Source organism: Parasteatoda tepidariorum, chromosome 8 (genome assembly GCF_982258835.1).
Source record: "Parasteatoda tepidariorum strain Cologne lab strain chromosome 8, Ptep-v5.0, whole genome shotgun sequence".
Classification (NCBI taxonomy): domain Eukaryota; kingdom Metazoa; phylum Arthropoda; class Arachnida; order Araneae; family Theridiidae; genus Parasteatoda; species Parasteatoda tepidariorum.
The window spans coordinates 92,644,801-92,662,008 of NC_141762.1; the positions used below are offsets into that span (position 1 = coordinate 92,644,801).

General features: G+C 28.7%; 1 protein-coding gene across 5 annotated transcripts in view; it reads left to right on the forward strand.

Annotated features, from left to right (window-relative positions):
* Positions 1-1,350: 1,350 nt before the first annotated feature.
* Positions 1,351-17,208, forward strand: part of LOC107453050 (uncharacterized) — a 36,609-nt gene continuing 20,751 nt past the window's right edge. Inside the window, exons 1-10 of one of the 5 annotated variants that reach the window (XM_087169402.1) lie at positions 1,351-1,546; positions 5,650-5,792; positions 7,317-7,404; positions 8,754-8,827; positions 9,967-10,068; positions 11,254-11,302; positions 11,391-11,449; positions 12,161-12,248; positions 13,545-13,669; positions 16,955-17,062. In XM_087169402.1, the coding sequence (XP_087025528.1) occupies positions 5,670-5,792; positions 7,317-7,404; positions 8,754-8,827; positions 9,967-10,068; positions 11,254-11,302; positions 11,391-11,449; positions 12,161-12,248; positions 13,545-13,669; positions 16,955-17,062 (816 nt within the window). In that variant the 5' untranslated portion in view covers positions 1,351-1,546; positions 5,650-5,669. Of the gene's footprint in view, positions 1,547-3,281; positions 3,530-5,649; positions 5,793-6,036; positions 6,083-7,316; positions 7,405-8,753; positions 8,828-9,966; positions 10,069-11,253; positions 11,303-11,390; positions 11,450-12,160; positions 12,249-13,544; positions 13,670-16,954; positions 17,063-17,208 lie in introns of those variants that run through there. The other 4 variants (XM_087169404.1, XM_087169405.1, XM_087169403.1 and 1 more) reach the window with 4 other exon arrangements.

Consider the following 17,208-nt stretch of genomic DNA (forward strand, 5'->3'; position numbering starts at 1 on the left):
AATGACTAAAAGAAATGAAAGATTAGCCAAAACAATTAAGAAAATGAAGAAATATAAAAATATAATGAGTTTCATTCATTGCGCGTAAGCTAAACGTGCATGGAACCTATAAAATAAGTCAAAAATGCAAGGAAAACAAGGCAAAATAATTATATAGATTTTAAATAGAAGATGAAAAATTATTATGAAATAAAATGTTTTCATAAAATTTCATTGCGCGTAAGCTAAACGTGCATAGAACCTATAAAATAAGTCAAAAATGCAAGGAAAACAAGGCAAAATAATTATATAGATTTTAAATAGAAGATGAAAAATTATTATAAAATAAAATGTTTTCATAAAATATTTAAAAATAATGTTTATAAATGATTAAATGATTTATACTTTAATTTAGTGATTGATAATTTTATTTTTAAATACTTTTCAAAAACATTTTGTTTGTTATTAATTTTCACTAACACATTTAATTTGTTAATAATATTTACTTTTAATAACATTTACATTAATTTACATTTCATTTGTTAATTTGTATTTATTAATTATTTATTTGTTAATAATGAAATTAATAAGTGTTAAAACTGGGTTTACAATGAAATCACTTCATTTAGGCTTTTGATAATGAGTCAAACTTTTAGTTACATCGTTATTTCAACATTAACTTGATTGCTTTTTTCGCTAATTATTAATTAATTGTCTGCTTAACTTGATGCAATTTTTATTATTTCTTTTTAAATTCAACATAACTTTATTGCTTTCTGGTTAATTATCAATTAATTGTCTGGATAACTTGATACAATTTTCATTATTTTTTATAAAAGTGAGGCTTATTTTTTAAGCAAGTCCTTTAAGCCACCACTATCAATATTGGTATTAAAAATTAATATTTTAATATATATTAGTTTAAATCTTTAGTTAGTAAACTTCGGTTTCTTATTATATTTAATGTACGCATTTTGTTTTCAATTTGAAAATAAACTTTGTAAAGCATGAAGTAAAAAATTATGCTTTTGCAAAATAAATTCTGCGTAAATCAATTGTATTTTGTATAATTATTATTGTATCGAATTTTTCTGGGAAATCTAACTAAAAATAGAGAATTTTCTTTAAGGCATTGAGAGAGCGCCTTGTTCAAGTGCAAATTTTGAATATACCTTTCTTTTTTTCCTTGATTTATTTGAAATTCTAATATATTCCGCTTGCATTCATTAAACATATAAATTCAGTGCAACATATTTTTTAAACCTTCATCTATATTCAGTCATTATTATGTTAGGGGAAGTGGTGTAAGTTAGTCAACTATTGTTGACTTTATGAACGAAATTCACACCCCTTTTGAAAGGCAGATCAAAAGAAACATTGAATGACCTTTGAACCAGTAAAATGACCTACAAGTCCAAGTAAAGACTGACAAACAAGAAAAATGAGTTTTTGAGGAATGAATTATAAACTATTTCCTGCGCATGCACGTGTTAAATCCTGACAGAGTACCTTGTAATACCGTACAGAGCCTACAGTACACAGTATAGGATAAATTTACAGTATTGAGGTAAGTGCAAAACCTTTTTAGCGTTTTATATTGTTATCGAATTTATTTCTTTTAAGTCATGTTGGAGTAGCTACAGTTATAAGCATTCTGTGCTCTTTTTTTATGAAATTGTACTTTTTTGCTTTTTAACATAAAGCAATTAAGCACAATAATGTAATAACTTTCATATATGAAATATAAAATAAAATATTGGGAGTTAAAATTCAACAACTCATAAGAGTTAAACTTAAAAGTAATTTAATAAATAAATAAATAAGGCACATTTTGTATATAACAAATTTAAATTACATTTCCCAATAATGCTGGTACTAATATATTTATATTTCAAAAATGTATGCTCCAATTGAATACGTAATACTTTCTTTGTTTAAACGACGCAAAACATATTTTTTATGATTTTTTCGAGGAAAAGAAAGCATGCTAAATTAGATGTTTTTTATTTTAAAAAAATATGTATTTAAAATTTAGAATAGCTAATTTTTTTTTAAGGTTTAAAGTAGTATAATGATGAACCACGGTTCTTATGGTGATTTTTATTCATTTATATTGAGAAAATACATGTAAAAGTGGTTATTTTTCATATAAAAATATGTATAAAACTAAGAATAATTAAAAAATTTAAAGCTTACAACAATATAGCGGAAGACTATTTTTTGAAAGGTGATATCTACTGATTTACTATGGTTGAATACGTGTGCAAATATGCATTGCTCACCTTCTCACCCCAAGCAAATTATTTAAAAATTATAAAATATTTGTCAAGCTTCAAAAAAAATTTATTTACTCTGTTACGAAATAACTATTGTTTTACTACAAATATTTATTTAATTTTCATTTTTAAAAATACTTTTGACTAAGAATTTTATAACCATTAATATTTTAGTTTTTTAAATTTGTAAAAACGTTCACAAAAATTAAAAACTTGAAATTTCCAAATTTGTGCTCAAGGTTTTCCCAATTGTTTCCAAATTGCATTTCTATAAGCTCATTCAATTCTAATTTACGGTTTATTAAAAGAACTGAAAGAATTTTTTTTATGCAAAAAATGGTACATAAGAGCAAGCTATGAAAAAAATACTATTTCTGTTGAAACAATCATGAGAAAATACAAATAATGAATTAAAAATCTAACTTCATATTTTGCAATAGTAAAATTTTGATTTTCTGGATTTGTTCTAATGTTTTTAAAAAGTTGACGCTGCTTTAGAAACATAAAAACATTATATTTTACACTATTCTACCATTCATGCCATTGTATTATATTACCATTGATACCATTGTATTGACATTACCATTGATATATTTATATTCATTTCTGAATAATTTGAATGGTAATATTAATTCACTATACCTTATTTAAATCTGCGTCATTACTAATTGTACTGCATGATTTAAAAAAAATCAAATGCCCTTTTTTCAAGTCCGTCTTGCAAATATTGCGCGTCATTTTGTGTGTTTATTTTGACAATATTATTCTTTTATAATCTTATTTTTTATATACCTTTGAAATGTATTCGTGCTTCCCATTTATAAGCCTCTAATATTTTCAAAATAAATTTTTCTTTATTCTTGATTTTCCTCATTTTCCATCACTTTCCCTTCGTTCTTTTTTAAACGATTTTTTTTATAAACTTATGTTCAAAAATATATAATTTGTGTTATTAATATTTTCCTGTTGTGGCGACATCTAGTGAGCAACAAGTAAAGGCAAAGTAACCGGATTGAGATGGATTATGGGACGCGCACTACACCTTGGGGGAGCGAGGTCATTTTAATACCGGCATTTTTCCATCTTCTGGAAGGAAACCATTCTAATCTCATTTTGACCCTGCCTTTTTCCCTACGCAGGGGAAACAAGTTACGAAATTTCAAAATTATTAGCGCTTGTGACTATATTTTAGCGCATCTAAGTGTAAAATTTTGCATCGGATCCTATTAGTATCAAATTTAGAATTTTAGTTCATTGCAAATCAACACTTATAGGTATGTGTCCCAATTTTAAACAATTCATTTTTTACAGTATCTTGGCGAACAAAGACGATCTTGGCGATCTCACGTATTCTTTGGCCGAGGATAGTATATTAAAATAATTCTTTAAATATATATGTACATAGCAGCATAATTGTAAGGGAACTCATGACTGTTCTTGAAAAATTTCTTTATTGAGTTTTTTAAGTTCGTTATTAGAGTGTATCACTTTTAGTCAAATGTGAGTGAATAATATGTTAGGCTTCACATATACGTTTTATTTATTTTCGCGTAGGTGTGTCAAAAAATTGTCTGTAATCAGCCATGGTCCAAGGTTATAATAATTTGAATTTACGCATTTACTATCTTTGGGTATTATCCTTGGTAATATCCCATGTTAGGACACATTTTACAGATTTGTTAACATTTTCATGCTTTGAGATAACATTGCTGTCCTCTTTTTTTTTTTTTTTTTTTTTAATTTCACCCGATGCTTAATGATTTACGCCGGACACATTCATAGTTGCCAACTTTTCTGGATTTACAAGTAGACTACTGGATTTCGCTAGTTTCTCCCCTGATCTACTAGTACAATAAAATTCTCCTGGTTTTTTTTATTATTATTAATGCAATCGTTGAACAGTTGACCGAATTTTTCCAGCTTACGACTACCATTATTCATCTCCGTATTCTTGTAATTTTGAACTCAATCCAAAAGATAACTCCTTAATCAAATTTTGGGAGAAATTTGCCGTCGTAGAAGTCATCTTGATGGAACTAACCAGCATTTGCGTTACATGAAGAGGAAAACCCCGAAAACCATCCCTGGCTAGCCTTATGGCAAAAGAACTCTATCCCATAATCCATCAACTACTAAGGATATTTTTTAGCAGCACTGTACTCTGTATGAGCTAGGTGCGGGATTCGAAATAACCAGACATCGCTGAGATACAAAACCGGTTACCTCAATAGTAGGCGAGTGCTTTATCCCCTTGAGCCACCATAGCTCCTCCTTGTTTTTGTACATTTTAGAAAATTTCCGAAAATTAAGTTAGTTATCGAAAAAAAATCTCTATGGAAATTTAATTTTTACACAATTTAATGCTTTTGCGCCTTTCAATGAGGTGAACCGGGTTTGAATCCTACAATATACTCAATCTGCACCAGGCTTGAACCAACCACAGTGCTAACATGAAATATCTTCTGTGGTAGACTCATGGGTTAGGTAGACCCTTGCCATCGGAATAACCATGGGAGATTTTCATGGTTTTCCTTTCCATGTAGTACAAATGTGGGTTAGTTCAATCAAAAAGTCCTCCATCTAGGCAAACTTTCTCCCAATACTTGTCCCAGGAGTTCCCTTGTCTTATGGATTGGGTTCAAGATTAAGAGGCTACAGAGTTGAACATAGGTAATCGCAAACTCAGAATTGGGTCGACCGTTTAAAGACGGTTATAAAACAATTTATTGCTTGATTGAATAATTAAATTACAAATATATGATGAATCGAACCTTGCTTACCGTAATCAGTTCAAAGCTTTTCTTTTTCGTAGATCTTAAATTTTAATTTTTTTTAATTCATAGCTTCGTTTTTAAATTAATTATAAATTATTTTAATTATCAATTACGACTTAGTTGCCTACTACTATTTAAAACTTCGAGTTAACATATTAGGAAAAAAAAAATCATTTCAAATTCACTTAATGTCGGTCATAAATGAGAAATATTGCAGACGATTTATAGTTATTAGTATAATAAAGTTTTCGTATTTTGATAGCAACAAAATCCCTAAAATCCCCCAAATCTAATATATTTAGTATGTTACGCAACAGTTATCATGAAATTTATATTATTTCGTAAAATCTATTGGATTTTTTTCCAACCCATGTGGGTTGGCAGCTATATAGATATAGTGATAAGGAATCAGTAGTTGTTGGTTTAATTGTTGGGTAATTGGTTGGGTAATAGTAATTGTTAGGTTTTTAATCAAAATTTTTTAAAACGTGCGTCTCATATTAGGAATCTTTCCTGTACTTCATTATCATTGAAATGTACTGAATAGTGAATTAAAATATCTTTGAGACTAAATTAATGTTCTAAATGTTATTGTAAAATTTAAGATTCTCTCTTTTTAGAGACTGAAAGGATTTGAGAAATGGCGACTTCACAAAAGATAAAAGTTGTTTGCCGCATTCGAAGAAAGGCAGAAGATGAAGAAGATTCAACGGAAAACGGTTACACTTTTCCGGACGACAAATCACTCCTTCACACATCATCTGTAAGATTTATTTTTTGCTATTTCCAGATCAATAATTGTTTGCACGTTTCAATTTTAGATAACTCGCAATGTTTACTTCTACAAAATAAGACATAAAAAAAGAAGTATAGTAGGGGAGAGTGGGGTCAATTGTAACAGGGTATGATTATAACAGAGCAAAAATTTCGAGTGTCGGGTTCTAGATTTGGTTCCTAGGTGGCGCACAAGGTGTATTTAATAAATCTACATGATGGCAACCATTTTTATGTACTTTTGAAAGAGTTACATCACAAATGATATTTTCAAGCTACGTAAATACTTTTTTTGGTATTAGAATATTATATTGTAACAAATTAATTTTGATTAAACAAATAAAAATTATGGACCGAATATGTAAGTGGACACCTTAATTAACATTTAAAAAAAAAAGATTAGTTTTGTTATTTAACTAGCATTGTTTTTAACAAATGAAGCTGAAATGGCGTCTTGGGGATGATTGTAACAGCTGAAAATAAATAATCTTATGTTTACAAACCATTACTTAACTCTTTAAGAACCACATATAGTTTCCTATATCATTTATGCATATCATATAAAATAATGCACATGCAACATAAATGATATAGTTTCCTATATCATTTATGTTGCATGTGCATTATTTTATTTGTCACCTTTCACAGCATAAATTTAAATTTTTAACCCCTTAAAGTTAAAAGTTTAACCCTTTAGGTCTCGGCTCGTTATTATTTTTACTCCTAAAATATCACTACTATTTTGATCAATAAAAAAATATATCACAACTATGATATATGTATATGTATAACTATGCTTTAGTTGAATTTATGAACTGTTACAATTGTTCCCGTAAGTGGGGACAATTGTAACAAGTGCACGACTGTCAAAAATTGTTAATAACTAATATAATAACATTTAAAATAAGGTATTTATTTTTCTTTCTAGTAGAGGATAGTCTACTTTACTCGTCTTTCAATTAAAACTAATAATATATTGGATTTAATGCTAGTTAAAAATAGTTAAGTAATAAATGTTACAATTGACCCCACTCTCCCCTACTGAAAAACACTACGAAATGATGCACGCAACAGGTATATACCAACAAAATTTATAAAGCTGCTTCACCTAACAAAATTTTTATTTTCACTTTAATAGATAATGTACTGATTTTTTAGGGCCTAACAGGTAATGTACTAATTATTCAGATTTTCAGATTACCTTGGTAGTTAGAGAAACTAAATAAATGGTAGTATATAAGTGGAAATAATGAAATAATATTATGAATAATATGAAATGAAATAACATTAAAAAAAACTATAAAGAAATTGTTGCTATATCATAATTTTATGCGCTTTTGTTGTTTTATTTTAAAAACGTGCTGAAAAATAATAAAAACCTGAATAAATATAGTTAGGAATTTTTAGTTTTTGAAAGAGCTTTTAACAACAATGGCTTATGATTTTTTTGTTTTCATTTATCGCAGAGCCAAATGCGTGTCTAGGTTTATGTAACTTATTAACTATTTTCTAGGGGAAAGTATATACTTTTGATAAGTTATTCGGTGCAAACGCATCCCAATTGGAAGTATACAATGATGTTGCTAAGCCTATTGTGACCGGTAAGTAAAATTGTTTATTTTTATTTATGGTGTTTAAAAACTTCTTCCACCGCGTTGCTTTCTTTCAATTCATTTTTTTTTCTTCCTGAGAAAAAATTGCCCGAAACTCGAAAGTATTTCTCGATTCTCCTGTAAATGGTAATATATATGTGATTCCAGAGCCATGGTGGTCCAGGGGATAAAGCGTTCGCCTTCCAAAGAGGTGAGCCGGGTTCGATTTTCAGCGATATCTGTTCGACACGAATTCCGCATTGGACTCGCACCGACCACAGTGCTGACGTAAAATATCTTCAGTGGTAGATGGATCAAGGGTTAGAGTCCCCTTGCTATCTGGCAAGCCTTGGGAGGTTTTCGTGGTTTTCCTCTCCATTTAATACAAATGTGGGTTAGATCCATCAAAAAGTCGTAAGCGAAATCAAATTTCTCCCAATACTTGATCCAAGAGTTTCCTTGTCTTCTAGATTGGATTCAAAATTACGGTGCTAAACATTAGTAGTCGTAAACCCAAAAAATTGGATCGGCTATTCAACAGCGGTTTAAAAATAAAATAAAAACATTAAAAAATATAAAGATGAAATCATATCTTTGAGTATTTTGTAATGAACAGTCGAAGAATATTTTTTAAATATATTCTGAAATTCGAAATTCTATTAAAAATGGGTTAGAGTGAGTATAAAATTGAATGCATCTTTGATTGGACACATATTTCACAGAGCTTTTATTATAAATGTTATTTTCCTATTATTATGTACATTTCTTATTATTAGAAAATCTCATGTTATTGTTGTCGTAAGCCCTTTATGTACAAGGTGCGATTGTTCTTGCTTTCTAGTGGCGCCATCTATGGCCAAGAATTCAAATTCTGCCAGACAAACGTCACACACCCGTTGACAGAACGGACCTATTCATACATCCATTCATTCATCAACAAATCGTAATTTTCGATTGCCATTCGATCGACCATTTCAATTGCCATTTAAAACTATTTCGATTGCCAGATTCAACTGAGGGATGATTATTAAAAAATATTTTAAGTCTCATCAAGTAGTTTAGTTCGACTGATTTTGATGCCAATCACACACAATTCCGTCTTCTTTACTAGCTCTTCGACAGATTTCGATAATGTTTTTTTCCTTTTTACTTCCTCGCTTAAATATATGTTTTGGATCACTCTATTTAGTGTTAAGGACATTATTTCCTTTACATTAACTCTAGCTTTAATTTATGGCACTTTCAGCTTGCTTCAATTCGAATTTCATCACAAAATTTTCGTTTTGTGTTCTGCGTTAATGCCAACATTTAATACGTATAAAGGGTGTTAAAAATAACTTTCATTTTATATTTTATAGGTGTTTTTAATGGCTTCAATGGTACTATTCTTGCGTATGGGCAGACTTCAAGTGGCAAGACTTACACCATGGAGGTAAAAACTCGAACATTTTTATGAACATAGTAAAAGCAATGAATTACACTTTTCATTCGATAAGTTTTCCGGAAAATGCGATGTTATCAATTCTTATAAATAGTTATTATTTATTTTATTTTAAGAATTCCGGACAATTTTCATAGTTTCTCGAGATAATAAAACACACCAAGAAAATGCTATTGAAGTTTCATTTTAATGTTTTACATCATTTTTAAAGTTTTTATGAGTGCTATAGTTAGAATATAGTTTAATATGATATTATGAACAAATTAAAGGGAAAAATAAACTTTTAATAGATTATATTTAATCAGAACCTGCCTTGCAATAATTAATATGAATTTCTATACATTAATTGGTTATAATCATTTCTATACATAGTATAGGATTTTAAAAAGAGCAAATTAATTTTATTTGTTGATCACTATGAGAGATTGGATTTCGAAAAAGTGACACAAAATCATTATGCTCCTCGATAAAGTTAGGGAAAATCTTACAAAGAAAATCCGTAAAATGTCACGTGGGAATAAGGGAAATCTTAGTAATTGTAATTGGTTTAATAATTAGGTCGCGCGATTCCCACTAAGAGCAAAGGAGAAAATGTCTTACTTTTAATTAATGCATACTTGAACCAAAAATAGATTAATAGACAGAATGAGAATTTTAAAGTGTGAGAAAGAGTTTTTCGTTTTAAATAATAAATTAAGAAAAGGATATACAGAAAAGGAATAACATAAAGAGATTAATTGAAGCTTTTTATGCTTATATATATATATATATATATATATATATATATATATATATATATATATATATATATATATATATATATATATATATATATATAATCAATTGGTTATCAATTTAATTCTTCTGAATTTATATGTATATTACTATAATTAAATTTAACTATTTTATTGGAACCGATTCTTGTATAAGAACAGCAAAACAATTATTTTACGGAAACAAGAGGACTAAAAGGGGATCTCTTTACTCAGCTTTCATTAAAATAAATAAAAAAGAAAGAGACAGAGAAAACAAAAGGAAATCCAAATCATAGGATAAGATTTAAGCATTATTTTACTATAGTCTAATAATTTTTATGATTTAATCCTATTATTAATATATCTTGTTTTCAGGGAGATGTAACAAATGAGGAAAAATACGGGATCATACCTCGTGTGGCCCGGGATATTTTCAACAGAACAGAGTCTTTACAAAACTCGAAATACGAAATAAAAGTAAGTATAAACCTTGAAGACCATTTTATTTTTTTTACAAAAATCTACTCTTGGTATTTCTAACTTTATTGTTGTTCGTTACCTTTTATTCCCAGTTTTCTCCTGTATTCTGCTGTTATTTATCCGATACCTTCCACCAAATTTATTTATTTAGAAAATACCCTTACATTGAGAAAATTCCTATAATTAATATCCAATCAAAATTTAGATATTCTCTTATAGTATTTACAGCAAGTTCTTTGAAAACTTACCTATAAATTTGCATTACTACACAATAAAGTAAGATAAAAAATAAAAAAAAGCATATGAATAAGGTTGTTTTACAGTTATAGTGATGCAGTCAATTTCTTTTTTCTTACTTAAATTTCAGAATATTTACGAAAACTTATAAATGAGTTTAAAAATTGTCTTGCTTCAAATCTCCCACAGGTTAGGGAAAATACGGAAAACCTAGAATAGTCAGAGAATTTTACCTTAGCTCTAAAAAGCAGGAAAGGAAAAATTGCAATTTTTTTTTACAAAAAATCAGGAAAATTCCTTGAATATACCTGGAAAATAACCATTCTTAAAATTGTGAGTAACAGTAATAAGTTATTGAGATTCGAGTTAAATAATTTTAACATTTATTACAGTTATTTGATGAAATTCCACTTTTTAGGGAAATTTTTACACGCCTCCTTACTCATTCTATGATATGTTTTTGCTCACAAAATCTAATATTTGGCATTACGAATAAAAGAATATCAACGTTTTTTGATGAAAAACTTTATGGTATAGATAAAATATGTTATGGATTTAATTTTAAATTTTAATTGGAAATTTAAATGGAAATTTACCTATTTTATTCAGAGAATTTTTTTTCTGAAATTAAGTGGGAGTCTTGTGTTATGAAAGGGCTATTGGGCTTCCGTCAAAAGTTAAAATTTTTTCTGCCGATTTAATTTGGAAGAAATTTTTTCAATTTGTTGACTTACAAATTCTTAAAATGTTCTTGTCTAGCAAATATTCTAAAAGTGTAATATTTTTCAAAAAAAAATTCTAACATTTTCAAAAATTTATTGTTCTTTTTATATTTACTATATTGCTGTCTAAAATAAATTAAAATGCAGTAATAAAAGAAGAAAAAAATTTTACATAAAAAATTAATTCTAATAAAATGAGTTCGTTTTCATGTTTTATTTTTAGATTTCGTTTTATGAGATATACCTGGAGAAAATACGCGATTTGTTCAATGGTAAGATCCCACCTTTGGTAAATCGATATTCATATTATTTTCTCATAAAATAGAATCTCCTAATTTATTTAAACTTTTCATCTTTCAGACTCACAGAAGGCCAATTTAAAAGTTTATGATGATAAGAAGAGTTTGCCTTTCATTGTGGTAAGTATTAATTGAACATGCATTTAGCTCTTTATTTTTAAATTTATTTAAATCCTTTTTTGAATTTTTATTTTACTCGCAATTGATGACTTAAAATTTTGTTAATATCCCAGAAGTAAATAATTTTTAAAGAGAAGACACACACCAAATTACAGTCAATGTGAGCATTTCTTAATTAAAAAGAATCCTTTCAGAAGATTCATTTAAAATGTTTTCATTGTGATAAGCATGACTAGCAAATGCATTGACCTATTTTTTTAAAGACGTCATGGATTTTTATTTCACTTGTAATTGATATTTTCAAATTTTATTAACATCCCAAAAGTTAATTTTCAAATATAATGCACACATCAAATTGCAGTTAATGTAAGCATTTTTTACTTTTAAAGAAAGTTACCAACGTTAAAAATTCAATTCAAGCGAAAAATGTTTTCAGTTTGATTTTGAAACGCTTTGATTACAAATTTAATTCAATTTAGTTCAGTAGCATACACGTCTCATTTCGAAATTCAAAATCAATTCAGACAGGTCATAACTCAAGGTGGTTGAATCATAAACGTCTTAATTACAAATTCAAAACCCACTTAATTAAAATTTGTAGCATACACGCCTCATTTATGGTTTCTAAACCCACTGAATTAGATTATGACGCGTTAGGAAGTTATGAAACTTTTTGCTTAGAACACTTGTTTCATTGACTTTCTTTTATAGGGAGGCAAAGAGATAAGTGTCACAAACGTGAATGAGATTATGGATCTTTTTACAAAAGCAAAACTGAAGAGGCACGTTGCTGCTACAGGTAAGTGACTTGGTGCTTATTTTATTTCGCATGCAGGGTGTCTGCTAAGGATCACAATTCACATACATTATTAGATTGCTTATCATGTAAAGTGAAAGAAGAAATGTGTGAAATGTTAATGTGAAAGAATTCACATTAAGAGGAAGAAATTCTTCATCTGAAAATTTCATTCAGGTATAGAAAAAGTGAGTTAAGGCAAACGTAGAATAAGTCATGGAAGTTGAAAAAGAAATGTTCAAAATGCGAATAAATTATTGGAAGAGAATTTACCCATTACGTAATCCTAAGTTATCCTCACATAATTTGTTTTCATTTTGATATTTTTAAAATTTCTTTTTCAGCAATTGAAACTTCCATAGCTTACTCTACTTTTGCCTGAACTCGCTTTTTCCGTACTTTAATTTTTAAATGACTTATGGAAGCTAAAGAGAATTAGATATGAAAAGTTTCTCCCGTGATGTAGTGTTCTCTTAAGACTAGCAAATTCAATATCAAACAGAGAGAAATGCGAAACAATATTAAAATAGAAGAAGAAGGTTGAATTAAAAATATTCCCTTATACGCGTGTTTCGAATAATTATTTAGTAGTCTTTGATGAACAGCCGATCCGATTTTGGGTTTACGACTACTAATGTTCCACTACGTGGTCTTGTAATTTTGAGCCCAATCTAGAAGACAAGGAAACTTCTGGAAATTCGACTTCGTGGAGGAATTTTTGATGGAAGAAACCCGCATTTGCGTTACATGGAGAGGAAAATCGCGAAGACTCCCATGATTATCCTGTCGGCAAAGGGACCCTTACCCACGATCCGTCTTCCACTGATGATATTTTACGTTAGCAGTGTGATCAGTGCAAGCTGGGTGCGAAACTCAAATAGAATTCCTGCCATCGCTGGGATTCGAACCCGATTCACCTGATTGGAAGGCGAATCCTCCGAGCCATCATGGCTCACACGAAACCTATATTTTATTTTATAACCATTGTTGAACAGCCGACCCAGTTTTCAGTTTGCACTAATAATTATTTTCCGACACCTCACTGGTTTCAATCGGCAATGAATAAGTTTTAGTGTTTAATAGTAATTAGTCAGATTTAGACAGCGTTTTCCTTTTGCCCTAGCCTAAATATTAATCTGAGAGGCCCAATCAACGTCTTTTATTATTCACTTATTAATAGAATCCTAAGAATGTATATTAAGGACAGTCTTTGCAGAACACCAAGTTTATGTTAAATACTGAGGTTCAATGCGGGAAAAAGAATTTCTATATTTATTATATTCTATTTTTTTATTACAGATATGAATGAGCTCAGTTCCAGGAGTCATACTATTTTCCAGATCGTGATTAAACAAGAAAATTTCACTACACGTAAAAAGCTTATTGGAAAGCTACTTCTAGTAGATTTAGCTGGCAGCGAGAAGGTAATAATGGCATATTACAAATATAATTTTTTTTATAGCTGCCAACTCTATTGGATTTTCCAGTAGATTACTACGTGTTGCCAGTTTCCTTTCGGTCTACTGGTTTAATAAAAATTCACCTGGCTTTTGCACATTTTAGAAAATTCTCCAAAATTGAAAGAGTTTCGTTGAAAATTCTCTATTTAAATAGAATTTTTGTACAGATTATTGCTTGCTTTAATATGTAAATAAGTGTCAGTAATGCATAATAAAGCGAGCCTCACTTATAAAATTCAGTCAACTATCCTTAACAAATTAAATGTCTATTATTATTCAAAATTATGAATAAGCATAATACATAACATTTCAGGATCATTTAATGTAAAATACAAACTGGAAATTATTGCAGTTTTTACTTTTTATTTTGATGGCTTTAAAAATCCCCATTGAAATAAAAATTTTAATGCTTGCTTGAATATTTAAATCAGTATCACTAATACATAATAAAGCGAGCCTCATTTATTAAAACCAGTTAACTATGTGTGCTGAATTAAATGCCCATTACTATTCAAAACTATGTGCTAGCATAATTCATAACATATCAAGTTCATTTAATGTAAATCATAACTCGAAAATATTGCAGTTTTTTTTTGTTTTCTTTTGGGATGATTAAATATTCCTGAAATTCCTAATGCGTAAAATGTTTAGTACATTTTGTTATTAGTATTAAGACATTTATATTATTTCGTAAAATCTACCGGTTTTTTTCCCTATCCATGTTGGCAGCTATGATTTTTCTAATTTTCATTAACGATGTAGACATGCAAGAAATTTATTCTTAACATTTTTAAGAAAGAAAGTATAAACTAACCATTAATGTTTTTAATCGAGTAGGCTGAAATAATTCTTTTAAATAATGAGGAATGTATATCAGAATTCATACGTCTCAGAGAAAATAAGATTAGTCCGAACCTGGAAATCTTAAGGAAGTTAAAGTTACTTTGAAAAACTTGAAAAATGAGAATTTTCTAGTATTTAACAGCATCCGAAATATTTAACTTTCCAAGAACCCTTTCTTTAATTCCTCTAAAGATTTTTTAAGAAATAATTATTTTATTCATAAGTTCTCCTTCCTCCCATAAAATTGTCTATTTTTCAATGCAAATTTTGTATGTGGTTATTTCTGTTGATGCAACAATTTTCGGCAAGAAAAATTCTTTTATTGAATCGCATGAAAATTTATTTACTGTAATTAAATCGTTTTTTAATGCAGTTAAATAAGGATATTTGTTGAGCTTCTGAACCAAAGGTAAAAATTTTTTATTATTTTCGAAGTTTTTAGACAATCTACAATAGCAGTTTTTTTTAAAGGATTTCGCTAAAGTGTTGAAATTTTTATTTAAATTTGACAGTTTCACTTGTAGGTATCAATCATATAGTTTGTAGGAATGGTATTGAAGCATTCAACTTTCATCATGCTTTTAAAATTAAATTATTTTTCCATTCTCGTGTTTTCTAGCTTTTAAAATTGTTATTCAGAAATTCTGGGAAACTCAGTAACTTTTTTTTCTCGAAATATAAACTGTGAATCCTGGGAAAAAGTTCAGGGAAACTGAGTGACTTTTTTTTATCTCCAAATATAGAGTTGAATTCTGTGTAGAAATTCAGGGAAACTCAGTCACATTTTTATCTCCAAATATAGAGTTGAATTCTGTGCAGAAATTCAGGCAAACTCAGTGACTTTTTTATCTCCAAATATAGATAGTGTATCATGTGTACAAATTCAAGGAAACTAGGTGACTTTTTTTTTCTCCAAATATGGTGTGAATCCTGTACTATAAGACAGAAATGGTGGAGTTATTGTTTTTGTTATAATATAATATTCTAATTGGATTATTCGATTTAATTAGCTTTGTTTTCAGACTTAAAGAGGAATAAAAAAGCAATATACAGTAACTAATGGACCTAAATTGTTATTTTTCCCCTTAACGACAAGAAGCAGCAATTGTACTAAACTTTCTTTTATGAATGGACCTACTAAATAATTTTAATGAATCCACTAGTTTTTGTCACAATCAGCTTTTTTCCTAATGTTTTTTGTCAGGATTACCGCTCCACCAGGAGAACAGGAAAAACCTGAAAAATACAGGGAATTTAAAAATTGCCTAAAATAACTAGAAAAATGTAGGGAATTTCGAATTTTTCGTAAGAAACTGGGAAAATACAGGAAATTTTGTCTCTTATTTTCATTTTTTAAAAAAATATAACCACTCAAAGTGTAATCTATGGGATATTCAAGGATGATATTTCAGCTATGTTAAACTAGTTCATTTACTATAGCATGCATTATTTGTTTCAAGTATATTCAGCTGTTCCTTTTTTCTCAAAGTTTTTTCAGCAATTACAACAAGTATCTTATAATTGCTGAAAATATAATATATATATATATATATATATATATATATATATATATATATATATATATATATATATATATATATATTATGCCGAAATAAAATATAATATATATGCTCCAATCTGAAATATACCAATAATAGCTCTCACAAGAGCACAGTAACTGTATTTTTCTTCTTAATATCTTGTGTATAATATGTACAGGGAAAATACAGGGAATTCTTTTTCCTCCATGTTTGAGTGGCAGCCCTGTTTATAAACTTATTTTGCTATCGATTTTATAATAGTTTAACTTTAGAGTAACTCTTTGAATATTTAAAAATTTGATTAAAAATGCTTTTCCCTTTTACGAAATTGACGATATTCTTCAGCCGCATAGAAAAAGCAGAGAGGCTTAATCTTGGCTAATTTTGACCTCACAGTCTTGAATAAATGTTGACTGCAAAATTAGAGAAAAATATAGAATATTATTCACAGAAAAAACCTTTTATGATTTGATGACGGATCAGCTTTAAATGGATTTCATTGTATACTTGAGCCAATCAGCGCACAAGCTGATCTACTTCACTTCCTGAAATATGCCAATGCTTTTGGATGAGTAATCGTATTTTATATTCAGAGTAAAATTCCCAGATAATAAAGTAGAGTAACACCTCTCAACGGCAAGGATTTTCTAAAAATACAAAAGAAATTGTCACAAAAATTAATTTTTATCACAATTTTGACTTTTTATTCTATGAAGTGTGAGTTTGCTGTAAATGTCTAATGTGTCTAGTAAAGTTGTTCTCCAAATAGTTACAAAATTTTATTTTTTAATGTCTGTACTGAGTTATAAATACCATAAGATGAATTTTCCCTTTTCTTATGTACTTTTTATTTATTTACATGCAGGTCAGCCATAAGGACCAAGTTGACTCGACAGTGAAACGTGAATCGACTCATATCAATAAATCACTCTCTGCTCTCACCAGAGTAATATCTCTTCTATCTGAAGGATCGGTAAGTAAAAAATAAATTTTAGTATATTTTTTGCTGGCGAATAAATTGAAAACGGAGCCGCGATGGCTCAGGGCATAGAGTAACCGGCTTTCAATGAGATGAACCCGGTTTGAATCTCGGCGATGACTTGTGTATACGAAATCTGT